The sequence below is a fragment of the Narcine bancroftii genome, chromosome 3 (assembly GCF_036971445.1).
Source record: "Narcine bancroftii isolate sNarBan1 chromosome 3, sNarBan1.hap1, whole genome shotgun sequence".
NCBI classification, from domain to species: Eukaryota; Metazoa; Chordata; class Chondrichthyes; order Torpediniformes; family Narcinidae; genus Narcine; species Narcine bancroftii.
Window position 1 is genome coordinate 351,431,982 of NC_091471.1, and position 26,302 is coordinate 351,458,283.

A 26,302-nucleotide genomic window follows, 5' to 3' on the forward strand; every position below is an offset into this window, starting at 1 on the left:
AACTATCTCTAAAAAAAAGATATAATTAATAACAATATATGAAAAAAGGGGGGAAAAAACCCCAAAAAAGAAGAAAAAACAAATCTGAATTTAAAAAAACTTAAAAAAAACCTACAGATATAGCTAAACCAAGCCGATCACTCCGATCTCATCTTACAGCCCAATTATCATACATAATCATAGAAAGAAAACAGAGCCAGATCAACTCACCACAAATGAAAATATTGAATAAATGGTCGCCAGGTTAACTCAAACTTAGAAGGGGATTCATAGACAGAGTTTCTAATTTTCTCTAAATTTAAACATAGTATAGTTTGGGTAAACCATTGGAAAACAGTGGGAGGATTAACCGAGGTTACTCACTGCTTATGCTGCCATTTCAATAGTGGAGAAACAGGAAGGTGTTTACAGATGGCGTTTGAACCCCACAATGTTAAAGCAGGAGGATTTTAAACAATTTATTAGGCGACAAATAGAAATATTCAGTGAAACAAATTTGGGATCAATGCATAACAGCTTTTTAATTTGGAATACAATTAAAGTCTTTTTGAGAGATCACATTATTTCATTTATGAAAAGTGTGAAGAGAGAATATAAAACAGAATTAAATAATTTGGAAAGAGCTATTGGAACTAGAAAAAGAATATCAGAACAGGTGAACAGGATAAATATAGAACACTGGAAAACAAAAAAAAATACATTATAAAAATGTACAGAGTGGAAAAAAATTCTTAAGATTAGACAAATATTATGAACTGGGGAACGGACTCGCAAGGTGTTGGCAATTAAAGGTGGAAGAGTGAGCAAGGGCGATAAGTGCAAATCAGAAGGAAGAAATGTAGTTACATTTAATCAGGAATAAATAAATGATGTCTTTTGGCAATACTACACTGAACTTTATAAATTGGATAAACCAGGGGATGAAAATGAAATCCATGAGTTCTTATAAAGGTTGGATGAAAATTATAGAAATGACTTGGATGCCGCTTTTACAAAGGAAGAGATTGAGAAAGCATTAAATACGTTGCAGGCTAACAAGTCTCCGGAGAGAATGGGTTTCCCCTGAGTTCTTTAAAGAATTCAAAGATATGTTAATGCCATTACTGATGGATGTATTTGATCAAGCAATGGAGGCCCAGATACCTTTGGAATCTTTTTCAATGGTGATAATTACAGTATTACCCAAAAGGAATCTTTTCTATGGCTTGGCTTCGCGGACGAAGATTTATGGAGGGGGTAAAAAGTCCACGTCAGCTGCAGGCTCGTTTGTGGCTGACCAGTCCGATGCGGGATAGGCAGACACGATTGCAGCGGTTGCAAGGGAAAATTGGTTGGTTGGGGTTGGGTGTTGGGTTTTTCCTCCTTTGCCTTTTGTCAGTGAGGTGGGCTCTGCGGTCTTCTTCAAAGGAGGCTGCTGCCCGCCAAACTGTGAGGCGCCAAGATGCACGGTTTGAGGCGTTATCAGCCCACTGGCGGTGGTCAATGTGGCAGGCACCAAGAGATTTCTTTAGGCAGTCCTTGTACCTTTTCTTTGGTGCACCTCTGTCACGGTGGCCAGTGGAGAGCTCGCCATATAATACGATCTTGGGAAGGCGATGGTCCTCCATTCTGGAGACGTGACCCATCCAGCGCAGCTGGATCTTCAGCAGCGTGGACTCGATGCTGTCGACCTCTGCCATCTCGAGTACCTCGACGTTAGGGGTGTGAGCGCTCCAATGGATGTTGAGGATGGAGCGGAGACAACGCTGGTGGAAGCGTTCTAGGAGCCGTAGGTGGTGCCGGTAGAGGACCCATGATTCGGAGCCGAACAGGAGTGTGGGTATGACAATGGCTCTGTATACGCTTATCTTTGTGAGGTTTTTCAGTTGGTTGTTTTTCCAGACTCTTTTGTGTAGTCTTCCAAAGGCGCTATTTGCCTTGGCGAGTCTGTTGTCTATCTCATTGTCGATCCTTGCATCTGATGAAATGGTGCAGCCGAGATAGGTAAACTGGTTGACCGTTTTGAGTTTTGTGTGCCCGATGGAGATGTGGGGGGGCTGGTAGTCATGGTGGGGAGCTGGCTGATGGAGGACCTCAGTTTTCTTCAGGCTGACTTCCAGGCCAAACATTTTGGCAGTTTCCGCAAAGCAGGACGTCAAGCGCTGAAGAGCTGGCTCTGAATGGGCAACTAAAGCGGCATCATCTGCAAAGAGTAGTTCACGGACAAGTTTCTCTTGTGTCTTGGTGTGAGCTTGCAGGCGCCTCAGATTGAAGAGACTGCCATCCGTGCGGTACCGGATGTAAACAGCGTCTTCATTGTTGGGGTCTTTCATGGCTTGGTTCAGCATCATGCTGAAGAAGATTGAAAAGAGGGTTGGTGCGAGAACACAGCCTTGCTTCACGCCATTGTTAATGGAGAAGGGTTCAGAGAGCTCATTGCTGTATCTGACCCGACCTTGTTGGTTTTCGTGCAGTTGGATAATCATGTTGAGGAACTTTGGGGGACATCCGATGCGCTCTAGTATTTGCCAAAGCCCTTTCCTGCTCACGGTGTCGAAGGCTTTGGTGAGGTCAACAAAGGTGATGTAGAGTCCTTTGTTTTGTTCTCTACACTTTTCTTGGAGCTGTCTGAGGGCAAAGACCATGTCAGTGGTTCCTCTGTTAGCGCGAAAGCCGCACTGTGATTCTGGGAGAATATTCTCAGCGACACTAGGTATTATTCTATTTAGTAGAATCCTAGCGAAGATTTTGCCTGCAATGGAGAGCAACGTGATTCCCCTGTAGTTTGAGCAGTCTGATTTCTCGCCTTTGTTTTTGTACAGGGTGATGATGGTGGCATCACGAAGATCCTGAGGCAGTTTACCTTGGTCCCAACAAAGCTTGAAAAACTCATGCAGTTTGGCATGCAGAGTTTTGCCGCCAGCCTTCCAGACTTCTGGGGGGATTCCATCCATACCTGCTGCTTTGCCACTTTTCAGTTGTTCGATTGCCTTATATGTCTCATCCAGGGTGGGAACCTCATCCAGCTCTAGCCTTAGGGGCTGTTGAGGGAGCTGGAGCAGGGCGGAATCTTGGACTGAGCGGTTGGTACTGAAAAGAGATTGGAAGTGTTCTGACCATCGGTTGAGGATGGAGATCTTGTCGCTGAGGAGGACTTTGCCGTCTGAGCTGCGCAGCGGGCTTTGGACTTGGGGTGAGGGGCCGTACACAGCCTTTAGAGCCTCGTAGAAACCCCTGAAGTCGCCAATGTCCGCGCTGAGCTGTGTTCGTTTGGCGAGGCTAGTCCACCACTCATTTTGGATCTCCCGGAGTTTGCGCTGAAGATGGCTGCATGCGCGACGGAAGGCTTGTTTCTTCTCTGGACAGGACGGCTTTGTAAGGTGAGCCTGGTGGGCAGCTCGCTTCTTTGCCAGCAGCTCCTGGATTTCCTGGCTGTTTTCGTCAAACCAGTCCTTGTTTTTCCTGGAGGAAAAAAAGGAATAGAGACCCATTAAAAACATTGTCATATAGGCCAATTTTTTTTCTTTAATGTTGACTATAAAATTATAGCAAAGGCGTTAGCCAACAGGCTGGGGCAATATTTACCAAAATTAATACATCTGGGCCAGATGGGATTTGTAAAGAGTAGACATTCAGCGAATAATCTAGCTCGACTGTTTAATATAATACATGTGGCAAAATCGGTGCGTCATCCAAATGTAACAATTTCTCTGGATGAAGGAAAGGCATTTGACTGATTAGAATGGCTGTTTTTGTTTAAAACATTGGAGAAATTTGGTAAAGGAAGGGGATTCATTAATTGGATTAAGGCATTATATCACAGTTCACAGGCAAAGATAATTACGAATAGTCAAATGTTGACAATATTTCTCTTAAGTAGATTGAGTAGGCAATGTTGTCTCCAACATTGTTCATAATGGCAATTGAACCTTTGGCTGAAATTATTAAAAGAGATCCTGGGATTAAGGGCCTAGTGGTGGACAAGATGAGCATAAAATGTTTATTTGTCAGATCGAGAAGGGTCCTTGAAAAGGTTACAGGAGACTCTCAGAAAAATATTGTAGAGTTAATATGGACTAAAGTGAAATAACGCCTTTAACAAACCATTATTATGAAAGATATGAAAGAGTCAGCAGATTTAAATGGAAATCAGATGGGATTAAATATTTGGGAGTTTTAACAAACAACAATTCACAAAACCTATATAAGCTTAATTATGTTCCTTTGTTTAATAAAATAGAGCAGGACTTACAAAAACGGAAGGATTGGCTGATAACGTGAATAGGAAGAATGAGTTGTGTAAAAATGAAAGTGATGCTGAGACTTCAATACTTGTTCCAATAATAGCTTAAGAATTTTTCAAATTATTAAATAATCAAGTCAGACATTTCCAATGGAATAACAAAGTGCCTAGTATTGCATTGGAAAAAAATAATTTGGGATTATAAATTAGGAGGACTGAGGCTTTAAGATTTAAAAAAAAATAATATCTGGCTGCACAAGTAAGATTTTCAGCATCTTTTTTTGAAGGGAATTCACCAAACTGGGTTCGTATGGGGCTACATTCTATGAATGAAGTAACAACTAAAGACTTTATTTGTAACTGAGCACTAAATCAGTAAAAAGGAAGACAAGTAACCCTATCTTGGTACGTTATAGTGAAAATATGACAGGAAATTAATGAATGTATTAGAAAAAAAGTGGGTAAGAGCTCCGTTATGTAACTGTGTATTGTCACCTATGAATATGGGTAACAGAATTCTAAACATATGGTTACAAAAGGCTATTCGTTGTATATCTAAATAATTCACTCATGACTGTAAGGCTCACCAACCAATCATTCTGGATTACTCTTTCTTCTTTTCTTAAATAACAGAACAATATCAGCTATCCACCAAGCCATCAGTACCCAACACGTACAAAATATTTTAAAATTTCCTGTGCTTGAACTCTGCGATTTCTGCATAAGTTTTCACCAAGGCCTATGAGTGCGTAGGTTTCCACACACCCTCTAAAACGTACCGGGGTTGTAGATTAATTGGGTGTAATTTAGCAGCACAAGCTCCTGGGCTGAAAGGACCTGTAACTGCTGTATGTCTACATTTAAATTTATCCTTCCTCATTCTCAATGCACATTGTATCAGTCTTTCCACCAACAGCTCCATTGTCTGAATGTTGCCTCTGGTTTGCATGCACCTGCATGCTGTGTTTAAGCCATGCCCAATAGCTCCCACAAACAGACGTATAAATGTTGGTTTCACTTGAGTTCAAAAACAAACCATGCCCCCTCTACTTTTTCGTTTAAGAAAGGATGTGCTGACATGGGAGAGGGTTCAGAGGTTCACAAGGATGATTCCGGGAACGAAAGGATTATCATTTGAGGAGCATTTGGTGGCTTTTGGCCTGTACTCATTGAATTTTGAATGTTGCAAGGCATGGACAGAGATGATGTAGAAAGGTTGTTTCCCATGGTGGGGGAGTCTAAACAAAAGTGTACATCTTCAGGTTTGAAGGGCATCCTCTTCTAAGTGTCCGTTTTGAACAGAGATGTGGAGGAATTTATTTAACCAGAGGGTAGTGAATCTGTGGAATGTGGAGGCCAAGTCACTGGGTGTATTTAAGGCAGAGTTTGATATCCAGGGCATCAAAGGTGTTGAGAAGAAGGCCAGGCAGTGAGGCTGAGTGGGAGAATGATTGAATAGTAGGACAGACTTGATGGGCTGATTCTACTCTTATGACTTATGGTCTAACCTGTGATGCCACTTTCACAGGATTAATCATCTATATCCCCAGATCTCTCCTCAGTGCCCTACCATTGAAAGTATATCTTTTTCCAAAGTGCAACAACTCACATTTGTCTGCATTAAAATTCATCTGGACCTATTTTTCCAGTGGGTCCAGATCCCTCTGCAAGTTTTGTAAGCCTTCCTCACTGTCCACTATACCTCCAATCTTTGTTTCATTTGCAAAACTTGAATATATTGAATGCACTTCTACTTAAATGTACTGAATTTGGTGCTAGTACTGTGGTCTCTTGTGCATCAGAAAAATTACTTTGAGGGCTATTCAATCCATGAGGACAATCTTGAGGGTTCATAGACAAACAAACAAGCTTGAAGGACAGCATCTGATCTTCCCACCTAAAATATTATAGTCTTTGGACTTTGACCAGAAACTTCAGACAAGCAATCTGTCCTGATGAAAAGTAACGTGCTGATGTACTCCACAGAAACTTCCAGCATTTTATTATTGATTCTGTCAAATAATTAATCAAAGCTCATTTCATCAGATTTTAAGTGGATTGAATATGGAATATTCTAGATTTTCTGCAGGTGATGCTTTAAAAGATGAGGGAGACATGCTTTTGCTGTATCCTGCCTCAAAACTTGTCAAATCCCAAGAATATTTTTTTGAGATCGGAACAAAATATTTGTGATCTCCACCTTCTAACAGAAACCCATTTTATGTGGGTTTTTCTAGCTATATTCACCAGAAAATGCAAAAAAATAGGTACACAACCTATCAAAATGCAAAGGAGCAAAATGTTGGCCAAATTTGCCTGAGCAAATTTCAGTCTGCATTTCTTTTAGATTTGTCATATTTAATTTATTTGGCCTGGAGGTTGGTTTTGAGCTGTCATCTCACTGATAAGGATTAACTCAAACTTTTGTGAAAGTAAAACAGGAGATGAGAATTTTTAAAACTTGTGCACCACAGTCATTGGGTTTGTGGACTATTGAAGTTTGTGGTTGGCATTTCACCAAAAAGCATTGATGAATCTGATTTGTAAAAGGTAATGTTTTTAAAAGTAGCAAAGCTGTATTCTGGCATTCCAGTAGTTTGTCCATGTGAGGGTGTTATGGGAAAAATCTTGGACACAGAGGAATGGTGCTTACAGAAAACCTTTATTTTAAAATGTGATACCATAGAGAGAGTCTGTCTCCCCTAAAAGCAGAACTCTGAATCTTTCCTGAGTAAAAGAGACACACAAACTTATAATCAGAAAACAAGAGAAAACAGTTGAAGGCAAAGGACAAAGGAGGCGTTACATCCTCCCCCAAGCAGTAAGCAATTAGCAGCCGGCTTCCCCTTATCACCCTAATAGGGTGACAACTGTCCCATTCCCAACTGGCACCAATTCTTTTCTTTTCTTTAGCTTGGCTTCGCGGACGAAGATTTATGGAGGGGTATGTCCACATCTGCTGCAGGCTCGTTGGTGACTGACAAGTCTGATGCGGGACAGGCAGGCACGTTTGCAGCGGTTGCAAGGGAAAATTGGTTGATTGGGATTGGGTGTTGGGTTTTTCCTCCTTTGTCTTTTGTCAGTGAGGTGGGCTCTGTGGTCTTCTTCAAAGGAGGTTGCAGCCCGCCGAACTGTGAGGCGCCAAGATGCACGGTTGGAGGCGAGATCAGCCCACTGGCGGTGGTCAATGTGGCAGGCACCAAGAGATTTCTTTAAGCAGTCCTTGTACCTCTTCTTTGGTGCACCTCTGTCTCGGTGGCCAGTGGAGAGCTCGCCATATAACACGATCTTGGGAAGGCGATGGTCCTCCATTCTGGAGACGTGACCCACCCAGAGCAGTTGGGTCTTCAGCAGCATGGATTCGATGCTTGCGGACGCTGCCAGCTCGAGTACTTCGATGTTGGTGATGAAGTCATTCCAATGAATGTTGAGGATGGAGCGGAGACAGCGCTGATTGAAGCGTTCTAGGAGCTGTAGGTGATGCCGGTAGAGGACCCATGATTCGGAGCCAAACAGCCTCACACTTTATCCCAGTCAACCTGAGGCTACGACTACCTGAGCTTACACATCCCTCAGGTATTTGTAAGAAAAGACTGTGAACTCATCCTCTAACCATTCTGCCAGGAAAAATGTTTTAAATGTCAGCAATCTATGGAAGATATGGAAGACATGATTCTTCCTTCACAAAGGGCATGGTAGGATTGGTGGCATGGTCTTCTACCTTTCGTGGACACGCATGTAATGTGCATGTAGTCTAAAGCTTAGTAAACAAAGCACTGACCATTTTCTTTCATTCAAAAATCTTGTATTTCTCACACCATACTTAATGCTTGGATGGCAAATATTTCTCTTATTAGATCAACACACATTCTAGATCCTACTCTGGAAAGTTCAACCACAGGAGCCAAGAATTGGGTTTACCTGTTATAGTATTATCATTTGTTATCCACCTAAAATTGATTAGTTTTACAAATGCAAGCTTTCTTTCAAATATGATGGGGTTGTATTATATATTGCATTAAACGTGTTATTAGTCTAATTTCAGGAAGGAAGAGAGCAATCGTATCTTTCAAAATTGCTTTTCATGTGTATATATTAAGATGTCATAACCATATAACAGTTTATGGCATGTAAACAGGCCATCTCAGCCCTTCAAGTCCATGCTGGTTCACTCAAACAACTCCGCTAGATCCCCCCGTCTATTCTCCGCCCATAACCCTCCAACCCTTTCCTATCCTTGTATATATATATATATATCCAGCCTCCTCTTAAATGAAAGAATTTACTCTGCCTCAACTATTTCCTCCGGAAGATTATTCCATTCAGCCACCACTCTCTGAGTGAAGAAACATCCTCTAATGTTTCTCCTAAAATTTTGCCCCCTTATGTTCAACTTGTGTCCTCTTGTTTCAACCTCCCCTGCTCTCAGGGGGAGGAGTCTACTTGCATCTAGTCTATCTATTCCCTTCATAATTTTAAACACCTCTATCAAATCCCCTCTCAACCGTCTACGTTCCAATGAATAAAGTCCTAACCTCTTCAATCTTTCTCTGTACTCTAGGTATTTTAAGCCAGGCAACATTCTTGTAAATCTTCTCTGCACCCTCTCCACCTTATCTATATCCTTCCTATAATTTGGAGACCAGAACTGAACAAAATACTCCAAACCTGGCCTCACCAACGCCTTAAACAGTCGCAGCATCACTTCCCAGCTCCTATATTCTATGCTATGATTTATGAAGGCTAACAAACCAAATGCCTTCATAACCACCCTGTCAACATGGGAATCCACCTTCATGGAACGCTGCTCCATAACTCCAAGATCTCTTTGTTCTTGTGCATTCCCAAATGTCCTCCCCTTTACTACATATGTCCTATTTTGATTATTTTTTCCGAAATGTAGCACTTCTCTACATTAAATTCCATCTGCCATCTTTCAGCCCAATTTTCCAGACAAACCAAATCCCTCTGTAATCCCTGAAAACCTTCCTCGCTATCCACCACTCCCCCTATTTTCATATCATCTGCGTATTTACTTACCCAGTTAACCACCCCATCATCCAAATCATTAATATAAATTATGAACAACAGGGGACCTAGCACCGATCCTTGAGGCACGCCGCTTGTCACAGGCTTCCATCCTGACAGACAGTTGTCCACCATGACCCTCTGCTCTCTATCCTCCAGCCACCTCTGAACCCATCTTACTATTTCTCTATTAATCCCTAGTGACTGAACCTTCCTTACTAACCTTTACTGTGGAACCTTATCAAAAGCTTTGCTAAAATCCAGATAGACTACATCAACTGCCCAACCTTCATCCACTTTTCTTGTCACTTCTTTGAAAAACATGACTTCCCCTTCACCCACCCATGCTAGGTGCTCCTGATCAATCCCTGCCTATCCAGATATTTTTACACACAATCTCTAATACCCTCCATAACTTTCCCAACCACCTAAGTCAAGCTTACAGGCCTATAATTACTTGGCCAACGCCTCATGCCTTTTTTAAACAATGGAGTTACATTAGCAACCCTCCAACCCTTCTCCAGCGATCGTTGAAAAATCACTGACAGTGCCTCTGCTATTTGCTCCCTGACCTCCCTTAACATCCTGGGGAAAGTCCCATCAGGACTAGGAGACTTATCCACTTTTACTGGCCTTAGAAGCTCCAAAACCCTCTCTTTACTAAGCCCTATCTTTTCCATAACTAAGCCATTTGCCTCACTTATCTCACATAGTTCAATGTCCTTTTCCTTTGTGAACACAGATGAGAAAAATTATTTAATATCTCTCCCATCTGATACGGTTCCTCGCACAGTTTACCGCTCCTATTTTCCAGCGGTCCTATTCTATCCTTAAACCTCCTTTTACTATTCAAACCCTCTTTTTACTATTCACATATCTGTAAAAACCCTTAGGATTCACTTTTACCTTATCAGCTATTGACACCTCATACCTTTTTGCCTTTCTAATTTCCTTCTTGAGGTTTTTTCTGCAATCCATGTAATATTCATACATCTTATCCATTTTTTGCTTCTTAAATTTAGTATATTCCTCCCCTCTTATCCCGAACAAACTTCCTAATTTTTCCAGAAAACCACAGTTCCCTTGAACTTTTGGCCTTGCCTTTCGATCTGACTGGCACGTAAAGATCCTGTACTCTCAATATCTCTTCTTTAAATACCCTCCAAATCTCCTCTACATCCTTTCCAGAAAAAAGATCAGCTCATACAATTTTCTGCAAATCCCTTCGCATTTCTTCAAATCTGGCCTTCCCCCACTCGGAAGACCTTCAACCTCAGACCTGACCCATCCCTTTCCATATTTAAGTTGAAGCTAATGGACCCATGATCACTGGATCCAAAGTTCTCACCAACGCACACTTCCGTCACCTGCCCTATTCCATTTCCTAACAATAGATCCAACACTGCCGCCCCTCTAGTAGGCACCTCAACATACTGCTGTAAAAAGCAATCCTGAACACATTGTACAAAGTCTAAGCCATCCTGCCCTCTCACTGATGGTGTTTCCCAATCAATGTTAGGAAAATTGAAATCCCCAACTATCACATTTCTACTACACATCTCAGCTATTTCCCTTGTTTAATGCATTAATTTTTCATAGTTATGTTAACATATTGATTAATATTATAAATTGTTTACATTTTTAAAATGATATTTTTGTTGGGGTAAAGGTGCCAGATTGCTACTGTTTGTTTCAGACATTTGCATTCTTCGCATCTGATTTTTGAAACAAATGAAGCTGAATGAATTAATAAATAATATAGAAGCACTTCAGGGCATTTCAGAATCTCTAAGCAGATTACCATAACGATCGAGTTGACAAAGTTCTTCTGTCCATTGAACGTATTGAGATGACCCTTAAGATCTATGACCACCCCCCCCCACCCCCCCCAGACTTTCCACAGACTTGCAACACCAAATATATAGGATTTTAACTGAGTTGTAAGTAGAGTGCATTGCATATGAGCATTTATTTCCCATTGATCCTTTTTTGATCTTCAAAATTGCAAAGGTAAGAAGGTGCCCAACTTGACCCAAAGTTAAAAGGTCTTTTGAGCACCCAGATATTGAACTGGCCAAGTAAAGGAATCAAATGAAACTATGATTGTTACAAACATGAATGTCTGAAGTCTTTAATGTTGGCTGAAATATTATTTTAACAACACTGCAGATTTGTCCTTTAAATGGAGTAAGAATAAACACAGGAAAATGAATGCTGTGCAGAAAAATAGACTTTATTTGGGAACAGAGATTGCTCTTCATACATTGCCGAGCACAGTGATGGGCCTTGTGACAATTCTGTATGTAGCTTTGTATATTTAAATGAAGTAATCACTGTAGTGTAGTCATTTTTCAGCAATTATTTACTTGCTGTGTGTGTATAATGGAGATTTCAGTCATGAAGGAGACTCTGTGCTTTTTTGTCTACAAGTGCTGGCAGCACTTTGGATTCACAGTAGACATCTGTTGTTATCTATGGTTGGCCGACAACAGACGAAGACATTTCTTCACATTTCTCCAGCAGATTAGCCAAGTGTGCTGTATCTTTGTAGGAATAGCAATGATTGTGTTTCATGTCGATATAAGACATTGGATCAGAAATAGGCCATTCAGCTCATCGAGTCTTCCCCACCATTTATAATGAGCTGATCCATTTTCCCACAGCCCCACTGCCTGGCCTTCACCCCATAATACAGTTGGCATAGTGATTAGCGCAACACCTTTACGGCGCCAGCGATCGGGACCGGACCAGGATTTGAGTCCCATGCTGACTTTAAGGAGTTTATATGTTCTCCCAGTGTCTGCATGGGTTTTCTCTGGGGGCTCAGGTTTCCTCCCACTGATCAAAAAATACTGCTGGTGTAGGTTAATGGGGTGTAAATTGGGTGGCACAGACTCGTGGGCCGAAATGGTCTGTTACCTTGCTGTATGTTTAAATTTTTTAAATTAAAATTAAAACTTTTGATGCCGTAGCTAATCAAGAACCTGTCAATCTGCCTTAAATGCACCCAGTGACCTGGCCTCCACAATTGCCTGCAACAACAAATTCCACAGATTTACCACCCTCTGGCTGAAGAAATTCCAGCGCCACTCTGTTCTAAACAGACACCCTTTAGTTCTGAAGTTGTGCCCTCTTATCTTAGACTCTCCCACCATGGGAAACAACCTTTCTACATCTTCGCTGTCCACACCTTTCAACATTCAAAATGTTTCAATGAGATTCCCCTCATTATCCTAAATTCTGCATACAGGCCAAAAGTTGTCAAATGCTCCTCAGATGATAACCCTTTAGTTCCCAGACAGCTGATATTCTTGGGCAAGAATATCTTCCCTATTCTATCATTTGTGCAATTATGCACAGATCTGAAGTTGGACTACTCGTTTATAAAATGTTATTTATGCTCATGTAGGATAGGACCCAGCCACTGGTCAGTTTACAAATACGCTTGATGGGTCAGTCTTATCAACTTTTAAAATAACTGCCCTACAATTCAATTAATTGTGCTACTCTTCTTTGCTATCACTGCATTAGTTCACACTCTATTAATCTTCATTGCAAAAACGTTATGAGTCATACCTCTTGCTTCTCTTTTGTGCTTCATTGAACTTATCTAGTTCCGTTAAATTCATGGAGCATGTCTCTCCTTTAGTTTCTGCTGCTTTTCAATCCAACACTTACAGTGAGGATGCTGTTCTTTCTCATTGTTCTATCTCTGTTTGCTGCCTCCCTCCTTCTTCCCCTTCCCTCCCCTCTGCCACTCTTACAAGATTTAAATTCCAGTTTAAGCACGTCTGTATTCTGTGATAACAAGAGGGAAGCATAGCAAATGTCTTTTTCAGTACCCACTTGTGGGTACTGTGTCACCACTTTCACCCAAGGTTCCTCTGTACATCAAAGCACTGTATGAAGAGAAAGGTGACACCATTTACTCCTTGTGTTGCAGAAGAATTTGACCTCCATAAGTGCATTACAATACACTTGTCTGGTCATATTTATTTGCTATCATTCCACTCAACTTTTCAACTGATTTATGTCTGACTGTAGCCTTGAGAGAGATGGAGTTGTAGAGAGTCTGAATATCACTGGTGAAAAGATCTGGCAGAGAATATCTGAAGTGTCATAGATGTAAATTGGAAGTGACTCCCAGCATGGTTAGCACAGCACTATTACAGCGACTAGAATTCAAATCCAGCGTTATCTGTAAGGAGTTTGTATATTCTTCCTCTGGCCTGCATGGATATCCTCCAGGTGCTCCAGTTTCCTCCCACCATTCAAAATGTACACAGGATGTAGATTGTAATTTGGGTGGCACAGGTCTCAATGGCTGGAATTGGCTTCTACCATCCTGTAAATAAAATTTATTAAAACAAATTATTAAAAATAGAATCTTTGGAAGGGATAGTCCTTCTTGTAGATTTGTGGAGGAGGTTGAGATAGCTGTGTGAGTATAAGCCTACAATGACTAGAGGGAAGATTTTTGAGGAAACAAATTTATTGATTGAGAGAAGATGGCCTGATTTTAAAATTGGAGTCATTTCCTGTTGATTCAGGAATTGTGATGAAAGATGTAATGTAAAACTGATTAAATCAATTAGGATATGGAATGCTCACACCGCCATCTCTGTCACTACCTACATGATCTCAATATGCACCATCTGCCTTTCTAGTCTGTGCTGGACTATTATTCTGCCCAGGTCCACTGGTCTGTACCCAATCCATAGCGCTCCATACCTATCCTATCTATGTACCTGTTCAAATACTTAAATGCAAAAATTGAGCCTCCATTTACCATTTCAGCTGATAGTTCAATGGATCTTGAATTTCAAAATGCCTCTGACTTTCTTATACTCCTCCTGCGAACCCACAAATTCATGTGGGAAAGAGAGGAAACGCATTGCACAATGAATTGTCTCAGTATTTTTGAAGAGGTTGTGGAGCACTGGTCTTCACTAAGCAATTGAAGGCATTGCTTTTCCAGAGGTTGCAAGTGCAAGTGTGCCTCCTTATTCAAAACATTGTGAAAAGTTTTCAATTGATTAAATGTTGTGATTTTATTCTCCCTTTGTTATAAAGAAAGAAGCAGTGTTAGGAGAAACACGGGTTGATATGTAAATTTGCTGGTTGATTTCACAACAACTGAGCTTCTCAATAAACATTGCAGCTTTCATTAAATTAAGATGCCGAATGTTTTGTGACAAGCAACTAACCTAATTCCCTCCAGCATCTGCACTATTTTGTGTCTTCTGACCCAATTTCGTTACCCTTTACATCTTCCAGGATGCATAGGTCAGGACCATGTTAGAATACCATTCACTTACTGGATTTACAAGTTCATTGAGGAACTGCTTCTATTTTATTCACCATTTATATTAGCTCAATTTGTATAGGATGGGAAAGTTGGTAACACTACCAGGTACAATTTATAAATACAGTGGAGGAAACAGCGATGGCGAACCTGCTCTCCCAGAATTCCATGTGGCGGAGAAAGGGCTGTATGCATGGCTGCATGCGTGGAGCATTCATGGAGGGGTTCCTCTGCCGCACGACATTCTAGGAAGTCAAGTCTGCCATTGCTTTCCCTATGGTCTTTTTCATTTGTGAGCAAAAGTGCTACCAGTTTTCCAACGCTGTTTAAAAATTGTCCGTTATTGCTTATTTCCTCTCTCTCCCACTGCAACTTTTCCACAGCAAAATTCATACCTTCATTTTAATCTTCTTCCTTCACATTCCTGCACTCATGCAAAAACTTGGATCATTTCAATCCCACAATGCAATTACTCATTTCACACTCAACTGATTGCAATGCCAGAGCCTGCAGACAGCGGGGATTGCACTGGAGTCAAGGCCGTCAATCCCCGGCATGAGATGATGCCATCTGGTGCCAGCATTGAGCTGATTTTGCTTTCACATTAGACATTTTAAAGGCCGATTGGCAGTTAATTCCTGGGATCACTTGCAAGTGTGAAAGGGGCTATACACACACCACCAACATAACATGCCTGATTGCAGTATAGTCCATGTGCAAGAAGCATTGCAATAATTCACAAACAATGGTCTGACAGTGCCTCTAAAACATGCTGTACTAATGAAAGCTGCAGGCACATGGAAATACTAGCTTTTGCAGGTTCCCTTCGATGTTGCATGCCATGCTGACTTTGACATATCTTGCTCATCTTTTGTTGCCAAGGCAACATCTTGGAACATTCTACGAGCACTCTGGATAAACCACATGGTCTGCAGCATTCAGGAAGGTGATTCACCCCCAAAATTCAAGGGGAATTGTTGTTGGGTGATAACACTGGTGTTGACAATGTTCCACATTGCATGAATAGAAATAAATCTCTCATCTTACATTTATATTCTCTAAAATATATTGCATTTCATCTTCGATTTGCAAGCAATGATATAATTTTAATGTGCTTAAAGATTATGAATTTCTAAAGTACATATGGTGATATAGTTTGAGATGGCATTATTCTAACACACAATTCTACAAATAGATAATTCTTAGTCCTTTACATAATTAGTTCTTTGGATTATGCAAGAGTGCAGGAACAGAAATGAAAAATGCATTTTGACAAATTGGGAAATGTTGCAAGTTATAGTAAGCATGCAAATGGATTTTACTATTGACTTTGGCCTATTGATTATTTGTAGAATAAGGGCCATCACCATAACCAGGGTGACCACTTTCCCACGGATGGGTTTGGTAAGTCAACCACAAATTTTTTTGGTGTCATGTCATGAAATAATGTAGCTATTCTAAAATAACAATGTTTTTCGAAGCTTCAGATCTCCTGTTCCAAACCATATGTATTTAGTCTTCTGACAATGTCAGTACCAAAATTGTCTGAACTATATTAAAAAAATGTGTTGCCATTTCTTGTTTCTGGATGTTGCCCTACAATTGTCACTGTACCATGCCCACCTGGATACCCACTGAGGACAGGGCCATCATCTCTTGTGACACCCTTATTAATTTTCCTCATGGGTTTTAACAAGTAAGGATTTGGAGACATTGCAGTTTTTATGGTTTGCGCTTCAACATCTGTTGCTTCAAGAAGCTGAGGAAATGGAAGAAGGCAAAGAAGAAAATTATCAAACAAATATCAAATGGAATTAATTGATATAAAAACAAAAAATGCTTTAAAATTCAATGTCATGCAGCATATGCTTAAAGAGAATCTGTTAATATTTCAGGTCTAAGACCTTTCTTGGTTTTAATGGGGGGTTCTCAATGTGAACTGTTATTTGTTTATCTTTCCACAGATGCTGCCTGACCTGCTGAACTTTTGTTTCTACTTTTATTTCCAATACCTGCAGATTTTTTAAAAATTCCATTTGGTATTGAAATTAAATGAACCTTCAAGTATGGCAGAATAGAGCGATAATAATTGATTTTAAGATTCCTCTGGTAGGGAAATATTTAACTTAAAAGATCCAGCCATCATCCAGCAATTTACTCTGTAAAATGTTCAACTTTTGTCGGCAAGGCTCGGCAACAAAAGGAGAGGGTGGAACTTCAGAAATTGATGAACAAGGGTTTTTTTTTTAAATTTCACAGTAGCTTTATTGAAGATCAATAGAAGGAGTGAAGGAAATAGATTTTTTTTATTTCACTTTTTGATATATAGCTATTCTGCTCACAGCAATGTGCTGTGTGTTGTACAGGTTACAAGTCTCATCATGGAATGGGTGTGGGTGTCTTTCAGCAAGGATGAAAAGGTTATGAAAACTAATCTAAGATTTTGTCTGGTTTTGATTACTATATTTAAATTGAATCTATTCAAATTTAATGTTTCACAGTTCAATCCAATTCTACAGTATTAATTGGGAATCCCATCCGAGCCTATACCCCTCCTCTTGGTTCTCATCCTGCCCTTGGTAAATCTCCAAGCCCTGTCCAACGGATAGATCCACATACTGGGACCAGCATCCTATACGTGCCTGCTGTCTATGGTGGAAACATGGTGATGTCTGTGCCTTTGCCAGTAAGTATTTCTTTACCTCAACATCAGATGGAATTATAATTTCTCCTTTTTTCTCATCACTAAATTTCAAACTGCATTAGTTATTAGAGCATGAGTAGTGCAACATTCTCAGTTTAAAATATTTATGTAGTCATCATGTGGTTGGGTAAATACACTGTAGCTGTCTAAAATAAGAATATATTTTATTAAAATACTGTTTAAAAATCCAATTACTGTTGATTCTCATTTTGGATCTCTCCCATGAAGCCCCAGAATGGATGTTGATTGACAGTTTCTTTGAGCTGTTTTGAGGTCCAACCAGCAAACAAAGGCAAGCTGGTGTATTGTTGTTGACTACCATGGAGGACTGTCTGTGATACAATCAGCAAAATAACAGTATAGTTTGAAGAACTTTGAGATAATACATTTTTAAATTTAGACATACAGGCCCTTGCAGCCCATGTCGCCCAAATACACAAATTAACCTACAAACCCAGCACTTTTATGAAGGTAACAGACAGGTACTTGAAATGGAGCTTCAAAACTAATCTGGAAAGTAGCTTGGTGCACACAGGAGATTTGATCGAATCATTAAACCCTAGTGAATTGCTGTGAAGTGCAGTTCACACTAGAGCATAAGATGAATCAGATGAAAATTAATTAGACAGCTTCTCAGTTAGATATTCTGTTCCACTGTACTTTAGGTTTATTATGATTTTCTGGTCTGGTTGGACACGATAATGTTCGTAAATGATTTATACAAATCATTAAAATTGTTTTTTGCCTTACTCCCAAAGTTTTTTCTTTGAGCTGGGAATTATGAAGAAATTTACTGTGAAATTCCACAACCTCACAATAGAATAAGATTGCAAACTTTTAGAAATTGTCAAGAAAGTGCCAAAAATAGTTGAGTTAAACACAAAATCAGTAAGTACTGGGGTCTAGTTGAGTACACAAAAGTGCTGGAGAAACTCAGCAGGTTGTACCGTATCCATAAAAAGCAAAAAGCAGTTGACGTTTCAGGCCTGAGCCCTCCTGAGGAACTGAGGAAGTGAAGGTGACCCGACCAGGTAAACATCCAGAGTAAAGGGTGCAAGGATTTTTCCTGCAGACAAGGACATGCGGCTTGAGGTGAGGTAATGGTTGCAAGTTAAAAGGTCTAAAACTATCATTTTGAATAGGATCACTGAGAGGACTGTGAATTTGGAAGTACCACTGTAAATGATGTGAAAGTTTGAATGCCAGGGTAAGGGGATGTAGATGGTGAGAGATATGAAGAAATTAAATACAGTTTTTTAAAATTTAAATTTAGACATAAAGCACGGTCACATGCCCTTTTGGCCTACGAACCCCAAGGAAGGGCTAGGCCTGGAATGTTGACTACTTTCTGAAATCTGTTGATATTGCGAGTTTCTCCAGCAATTTTGTGCACTGCACCAATTTTGAGTTGAGGTTTTTTTTCTGGTCGCTACACATCTAAAGGGTTTCCAACTTGAGGAAATTTTTGACAGACTACGAGACAATGTTGTTCAGTGGGTGCAAAGGATGATGCAAAAAAAGGGTAGGGGCGATAGAATTTTGGACAATGTCGTGGGTGTGGAAGGTGAAAGACTGGTTGGAGAAATCAATAGATTTTTAGTTATAAAGGCAAGCACGGAATTTGGGGCTTAAGCAGGAAATTGCTGAGGTGGAAGATCAGCTGTGATTTTTGTGAGCAGTGAAACAGCAACAGGAAGTGTCCTGTCTCAGGTTTATTTCCTTAGAACAATAAAATGATTGAAGTTTGAAATAATGAAGTTACAAATGAGGGTTTCAATGCAGTCGAGCCAAAATAGAGGTAGAAATTGGAGCTCGAGTTAGGTGGACTTAATGTTGGATGGTGTGCAGGATCAGAAGCTCATTTTGAGGAAGTAGATCACCAAGATCATGAGTAGTTTAATCCAAATTGCAAAAGCAGTTGGGAGAAAATGGAGAATTGGGGATAGCGGGAATGACATTTGAATGAGGATCCTAAAAGAATTCACAAAAAATTTGGCTATTCCAGGTCTGGACAATGTGACAACGTGGGCTGCAGGGGAACAAGAACAGCATGTTAAACTGGAGTAATCAAAGTCTAGGATTACTTCTCCTCGTGATTTTGCAAAGGAGTCAACAACAGATGTGGGAGACTTGAAAAGGAATATTACAAAGAGGCCATTGCAGGAAAATTTACAGCTGCAGCTGATAACTGAAGAATCCTATCTGCCTGAATTATTGCACAAAATCATGTCAAAGGTTGCAGATGTGTTGAGGGAGTGATTGTGTAAAATAGATGCAGTTGTTTTTTTTAAATTGGGCTGTTTCACTGCTGTGGAATGTAGAGGAACTAGGATGGAGAGAGGTTCAAGCTAGACGTTAAAGGAAGATGGATTGGATTTGAGGAGGAATCACAAACAAGGATTTTTGGAAAAAATGGAGATTGAACAGTATAATCTTCCAAGGCTTAATGCATTGAGGATTAACTTTTGAGGAGACCAGTGGTGACATCTTTGGGGGGGTGGTGGGGGGGTGGTGAGGAGCTTTCTGGTTACCATATCACATAATGTGGGATATGAGAGGAAGGAGGTGTTTGTTACAGTGAGGGTGGATGCAGGGAGCACAAGCCAAGTTGTTTATTAACAGGGTGACCTTGGAGAAAACAAGTGGAAAATATGAGAGAATCTAAAGACATAGTGTGAGTTCATGGTTGGATTGAGGAGTAACATTGAGGGTAGGTCGCCTGACTTAATGGAAAAAGAGAGTTGTGGCTAAAGTGATTGAACTCTATCTTTAGTATAGTGGCATAAACTCTTCATGTTTTTTGTAGTAAAAGAGAATGGTATGGGGAAAGCCAAATGTTACTTTTGGATTCCAGCTTTTAAAGCCACAGAGGGAAGCCTGGTGATGCAGTCAGCTCTGACTATGAATAGCTAAATAAGTTGGGTAACAAAATCTGCTTTCCTTGGAACTGAGGAAGTGAAGATGACCAGACCAGGTAAACATCCAGACTGCAGGATGAAAGAACATAAAGCCTGAGGTGAGGGAATTGTTGCAAGTATCGTCTTTGACAGGACCACAGAGAGGGAGGACTGTGGAGAAAGGAAGTACCATTGTAAGTGGCATGAGGAATCATTTTCTTCAAAGGTGATGTTTAAATGCCAGGGAAAAGGGGATGTGGATGGTAAGAGATATGAAGAAATGAGATGCAATTATTTTTTAAAATTTAAATTTAGACATACAACATGGTAACAGGCCCATGGTGCCCAAATGCAGTCAATTGACCTACAATCTGCAGTATATTTTTGAAGAGTGGGAGGAAACTGGAGCACCCAGAGGAATCCCACGCAAACATACAAACTCCTGACAGACAGTGCGGGATTCAAACATCAGTCCCGATCACTGGTGGCGCTGTAACAGCATTACGCTAACTGCTATGCTAACTCTGCCACCCCAATAGCTATATCTGCAGAATCCTGTGGAAGGGCAGGAGAGTTTATTTGGAGAGATACGTTGTGGGAGAATAGTAAACTGAGAGGAAATGAGGTAAAGCAATTTACATTTGAGATAGAAATCACTGAAGGTGAGATTTGTTTCTGTATGGAAACTGGGGGGAGAAACAAAGTGAGATCTCAGTGAGAAAGCTGTCTTGGGTGGGGCAGAGATCAAGAATACATAGTTAGGACCAACAATGTTTCTGTCAAGCTGTACTGAGGTAGAACTTCTTATTAGGAGTGGGACTGTTAAAAATTGTATTTCTTTGATATTTATTATTACAGGCAGGAACTCCTAAATTAGTATTATATAGATCTAGGCAGAGATGGGAAATAGATTTGAATATTACAATAGACCAACAAATGTGGGAAAATTTATGTAGGGATTTTAAGATATAGATTAGTTCAAACAAGTTTTTACATCGATTACATCTTACACCACAGAAATTGAATAGATTGAAATCAGATTTATCAGATCAATGTTTTAGATGTGGTGAAGGTGTAGAATCTTTTATACATTCAACATGGTCTTGTCCCAATTTGAGACCTTTTTGGGTGACAATAGGTAACATATTGGAACAACTTACAGGAGTTGATTTTCTGCAAAATCCTAATTTATTTTTATTTGGAAATTTTGAAGGTAAAAATCCAAAATTGAAATTTGTTTAATTAGCATTAGTGGTAGCAAGAAAATATATTGTAATTACTGGAAATCGGATACATCTTTAACTATGCCAAGGAGTCATGCTGAAATTCAAAGTTTTTTCCTTGGGGGAGGGGGGGAAATCACATAATTTAGGAAATAAATACTCAGTTTTTACAAATTTGGCACCCGTGTACTGAAATAATGGGATTAAATTTGTAGTATTATCCTTTCCATCCCTCTTGCCCTGCAAAATTCTCCTCTGTATGTTTATGTTAGAACTGCATGGCATCTCTCTCTGCAATCCAAAGATTCTTATTTACTTTAGTTTTTCTTTCTTCTTTTTTTTTTATACCTATAAAACATTTTTTAACTTTTTTCAATTTGTATTTTTTTTCTGGGGAGGTTGGGTTGGAGGGAGGGGTTTTGGGGTAGGGTGAAAACCATCATGTATATAATCAATTTCTTTTTTTGTTATCTGTTATTATAATAATTGTAGTTACTGCATGTATGAAATGTTAAATAATTTTTTAAAATAAAAAAATACATGAAGAGAGACAAAGAACATGGTGCAGGCAGAAGAAACAATGGAAGACGGCTTACAAGGTGCCAGAGGGAGTGTGCGATGGGTCAAAGAGACTATCAGTGATAAGGCCCTTGAACCACTGGCTGAGATCTGAGGCGCTGTATAAAAACCAGAACAATGTGGTCAAATCCATATGCCGTTTCTAGCTATAATCTCTGCCTTGGTTTTCCTCTGCTAATTTAGAAAATGTGTTAATATTTTAAGCAGTAAATTAATTACTGATTAAATCTGAGTCTGTATATTTAAAGCATTTATTGGAGAGATTTCTACTGACACTGAAACATTTATTTGCTCTCCATTCTGGTTGATTAATACATATGACCAGAAGCACTGAAAACATTGATTTGGAATTGCATTTTCTAGTCTTTCAGTACATCGCTTCATTTTAATTATGATGAGGGATAACTGTCCAGTGAATTCAATTGATGCTCTTTCTATGCAGTGACACTTGGACACATTCAACAGAAATAATTGAGTTTGCTTTATCAAAATTGCTTGAGGCTGACAACGTACTTCATTTTCCTGCAGCTCTTGGATTTTCTACATTCTTTGCTGTTTCATGAAGTCAAACAGCCAAATTATTATAGCACTCAAGGCTGCTTTGATAGTACGATCTCTGGATTACATCAGCTGGATGCATTTTACTTTCTACCCATGACAGTGAAAGGTCGTGGCCATTAGGTAAACTTGGGTGCAGGAAGGGCAGGACTGGTGGTTCATTGTTCTGGGATTCTGTTGTTTCACATGCAATAGAGCAGGAGGGATGAAATGGAGAGAGGTGGCATTGCTCATCAGAGAAAATATCACGGTTGTGCTCAGGCAAGATAAACTAAGGGCTCGTCTTCTGAGGCTGATTGGGAAAGGTTTGACCACATTAATGGGGTTGTAGTATAGACCACCCAAGAGGCAGCAAGAATTGAAGGAGTAAATTCACAGAGAGATAGCAGACAGCTGCAGAAAATAAAGTTGTTATAGTGTTTTTAACTTGCCACATGTTGACTGGGATTCCCATACTGTAAAAGGACTGGATGGCTTAGAGTTGTCAAATGTATTCAGGAAAAAAATTTAAATTAACATACCAAGTTACCAACTAGAGAGAGTGAAATACTGGATCAGCTAAGAGGAAACGAGACAGGACCATAAGAAATAGGAGCAGAAATAGGCTATTCAGCTCATTGAGTCTGCCCTGCCATTTAATCATGGCCTGAACCATTTTCTCACTGTCCATCCTTTTCCCCACAACCTTGTATGCCCTGATTAATCATGATAGGTGACAGAAGTATGTGTAGGAGAACACTTAAGTCCAGTGATCATAATGTCATAAGTTGCACGATAATTATGGATAAGGATAGGCCTGGTCCTCTGGTTGAAATTCTAAATTGGAGAAAGGCCAATTTGAGGAAAGGATATAAAAACATATATGTTAGGCTAGTAGGTTTTCTGGCAAGGATGTTCTCGGTAAGTGGAAGGCCTTCAAAGATGAAATTATGTAAATTCTGGTCAGGATTAAAAGCAAAATTAACAAGCATAAGGAATCTTTCCCTGTACTCAGTTCCTCAAGGGATAGTGGGGATCTGGTTAAGAAGAAAAGAGGTGTATAGCAGGTAGTGGTAACAAGGAGCAAATGAAATACGTGAGGAGTATAATAAATGCAAGAAAAAAGACAAAATCGGGAGGGCTAAAAGAAGGCACAATGTTGCTCTGGCAAATAAGGTGACAGAGAATCCAAAGAGCATCTACAGATATATTAAGAGCAAAATGATATAAAGGAACAAAATTGGTTCTCATGAAGATCAGAGTAGTAGCTATAAATGGAACCAGGAGAGATAGAGGAGATCTTAAATGGGTTCTTTGCATCATTATTTACTCAGGAAACTGGGATAGAGTTGAAAAAAAATGAGGTAACCAAGCAGTGAGGTCATGGAATGAAAACAGATTAAAAAGGTGTTTGTTGTCTTAAAGTAAATAAGTGTAGATAAATCCCCAAGGCCCGACAAGGTGTTCCCTCAGATCTTAGGGAGGCTTGTGGAGAAATTGCAGGGCCCTGGGAGATGTATTTAAAATATCCTTAGGGCCAAGTGATGTGCCAGAGGATTTGAGGGTAGTTCATGCTCCGTTGTTTAAAAAAGGCTCCAAAAATAACCCAAGAAATTATAGATTGATGAGCCTGACATCAGTGGTAGATAAGTTATTGGATGGTGTTCTAATATTATCAGATATGCTTATTTAGATAGTTGGGGACTGATTAAGAATAGTCAACATGGCTTTGTGCGTGGTAGATCATGTTTAACGAATCTTGTAGAATTGGCTGTGGATATTGTCTACATGGATTTTAGTAAGGCCTTTGACAATGCACTACATGGGAAGTTAGTCAGGAAGGTTCAGTTACTTGATATTCATGTTCAGGTAATCAACTGGGTTTGACAAAGGCTGGATGTGAGAATCCAGAGATTGATAGTGGATGATTGCCTCTCAGACTAGAGACCTGCGACTAGTGGTGTGTTTCAGGATCAGTGCTGGGACCATTGTTGATTGTCATCTACATCAATAATCTGGATTATAATGTGGTCAATTGGAACAGCAAGTTTACAGATGACACAAAGATTGGAGGTGTAGTGGACAGTGAGGAAGTTTTCAAAGCTTGCAGATGGATCTGGACCAACTGGAAAATTGAACTGCAAAATGACAGATGAAATTTAATGGATACTAATGTGAGTTGTTGCATTATTGAAGACGCACACAGTAAATGGTAGGGCACTGAAGAGTGGAGTAGAATAGAGGTGTTGCATTATTGAAGACATACGTAGGGCATTGAGGAGTGCAGAAGAACAGAGGGATCTGTGAATGTAGCTACATGGTTTCCTGAAAGTGGTGTCATAGGTAGATAATGTGATAAAGAGAGCTTTTGGCATATTGGCCTTCATAAATCAATTGAGTATAGGAGTTGAGATGTTATGGTAAAATTCTATAATTAGTGAAGCCAAATGTGGAGTATTATGTGCAGCTTTGGTCACCTAACCACAGGAAAGATGTCAATAAATTTGAAAGCGTACTGAAAAGATTTACATGGACTTAAAGAGCTGAGTTACAGGGAAAGATTAAACAGGTGAGGATTTTATTCCCTGGAGCATAGAAGAATGAGGGAAGGTTTGTAAAATTATCGTGCGTATTGATAGAGTAAATGTGAGTAGGCTTTTTGCACTGAGGTGAGGTGAGATATAAACCAGAGAACATGGGTTAAGAGTGAAAGGGGAAAAGTTTCGGAGAACATGAGGGGTAACTTCTTCACAAATAATGGTGGGAGTGTGGAATGAACTGCCAGGTAAAGTGGTGAATGTGGGGTCAATATTAACATTTAAGAAAAATTTGGACAGGGACAAGGATTGGAGGGTTATGGGTTGGGCCCAGATCAGAGGGGCCAGGCGAAATAATAATTTGGCACAGAAGAGAAGGGTCTGTTTTTGTTTTGAAATGTTCTATGGTTCTAAGCCTTCTTTGGCATTGACTTGGGTTTGTGATTATTAAACATTTGTAGTTTTAGGGACAGGATCATTAACTGCTAACAAATTACATGATAAGAGACTCACTATTGACTTTCCATCAAAAAATCTGCTACTTAGGTGTTGTACACCTTATAACCAAATAACCATTTACAGAGCGGAAACAGGCTATGTCGGCCTTTCGAGTCCTCACCGGTTCACTGGAACAACTCCACTAGCTCAAACCTCCCGCTCTCCGCCAATAACCCTCCAACCCCCTCACCTCCATGTACACATCCAACCTTTTCTTCTGTATTAATCTCTGTTCTCCAATAATGGGAGCAGAGCTAGCCAATATACTCGAGATTTGCCTGTAACATTTGCAGAAGATTACGCTCTGCTGCATCGATTTGAAGTCGAGTGGAAAATCTTTCTAAAATTAGCAAAATTGCCTTTATCGCTTTTATGGAGCCCAGTACTTTCAACAGACGTCAAGTTTTACTCTAATGCAATGTGGCAGCTTTTATCTGAAAAATTGAAAAACGAAGAGACTTAGTGTACTTGCAGAATATCTATGCTGAAGCTGCTTTATTAAAGTAGTACACAGAGGAATTGGTGCAGAAGATGTTGAAGCGATTTCAATATTAGACTTTGTCAGTGAACTGTAGTTTTGTTCTCTCAATTTTTCTCCCAAAATTGCTATTCTGTTTTCCTCCTGTCTACCCCTCCACTCTCAAGGGGAAATGTAAAAAAAGGAAAAGGGGTTTTATTCTAGTAAAAATTATTGAGATTCCAATTCTCTCTGCCTTCCCCCAAAAGTCACCCACTGTGACTGATTCTGCATGTCCAGCATCCTTTATGGCAC

General features: G+C 39.9%; 1 protein-coding gene across 14 annotated transcripts in view; it reads left to right on the plus strand.

Annotated features, from left to right (window-relative positions):
* The window catches only part of helz (helicase with zinc finger), a 266,938-nt gene that overhangs the window by 186,111 nt on the left and 54,525 nt on the right, over positions 1–26,302 (plus strand). For all 14 annotated transcript variants that reach the window (XM_069929767.1, XM_069929772.1, XM_069929768.1 and 11 more), the window contains 2 exons: positions 15,908–15,959; positions 17,057–17,241. In XM_069929767.1, the coding sequence (XP_069785868.1) occupies positions 15,908–15,959; positions 17,057–17,241 (237 nt within the window). The remainder of the gene's footprint in view (positions 1–15,907; positions 15,960–17,056; positions 17,242–26,302) is intronic.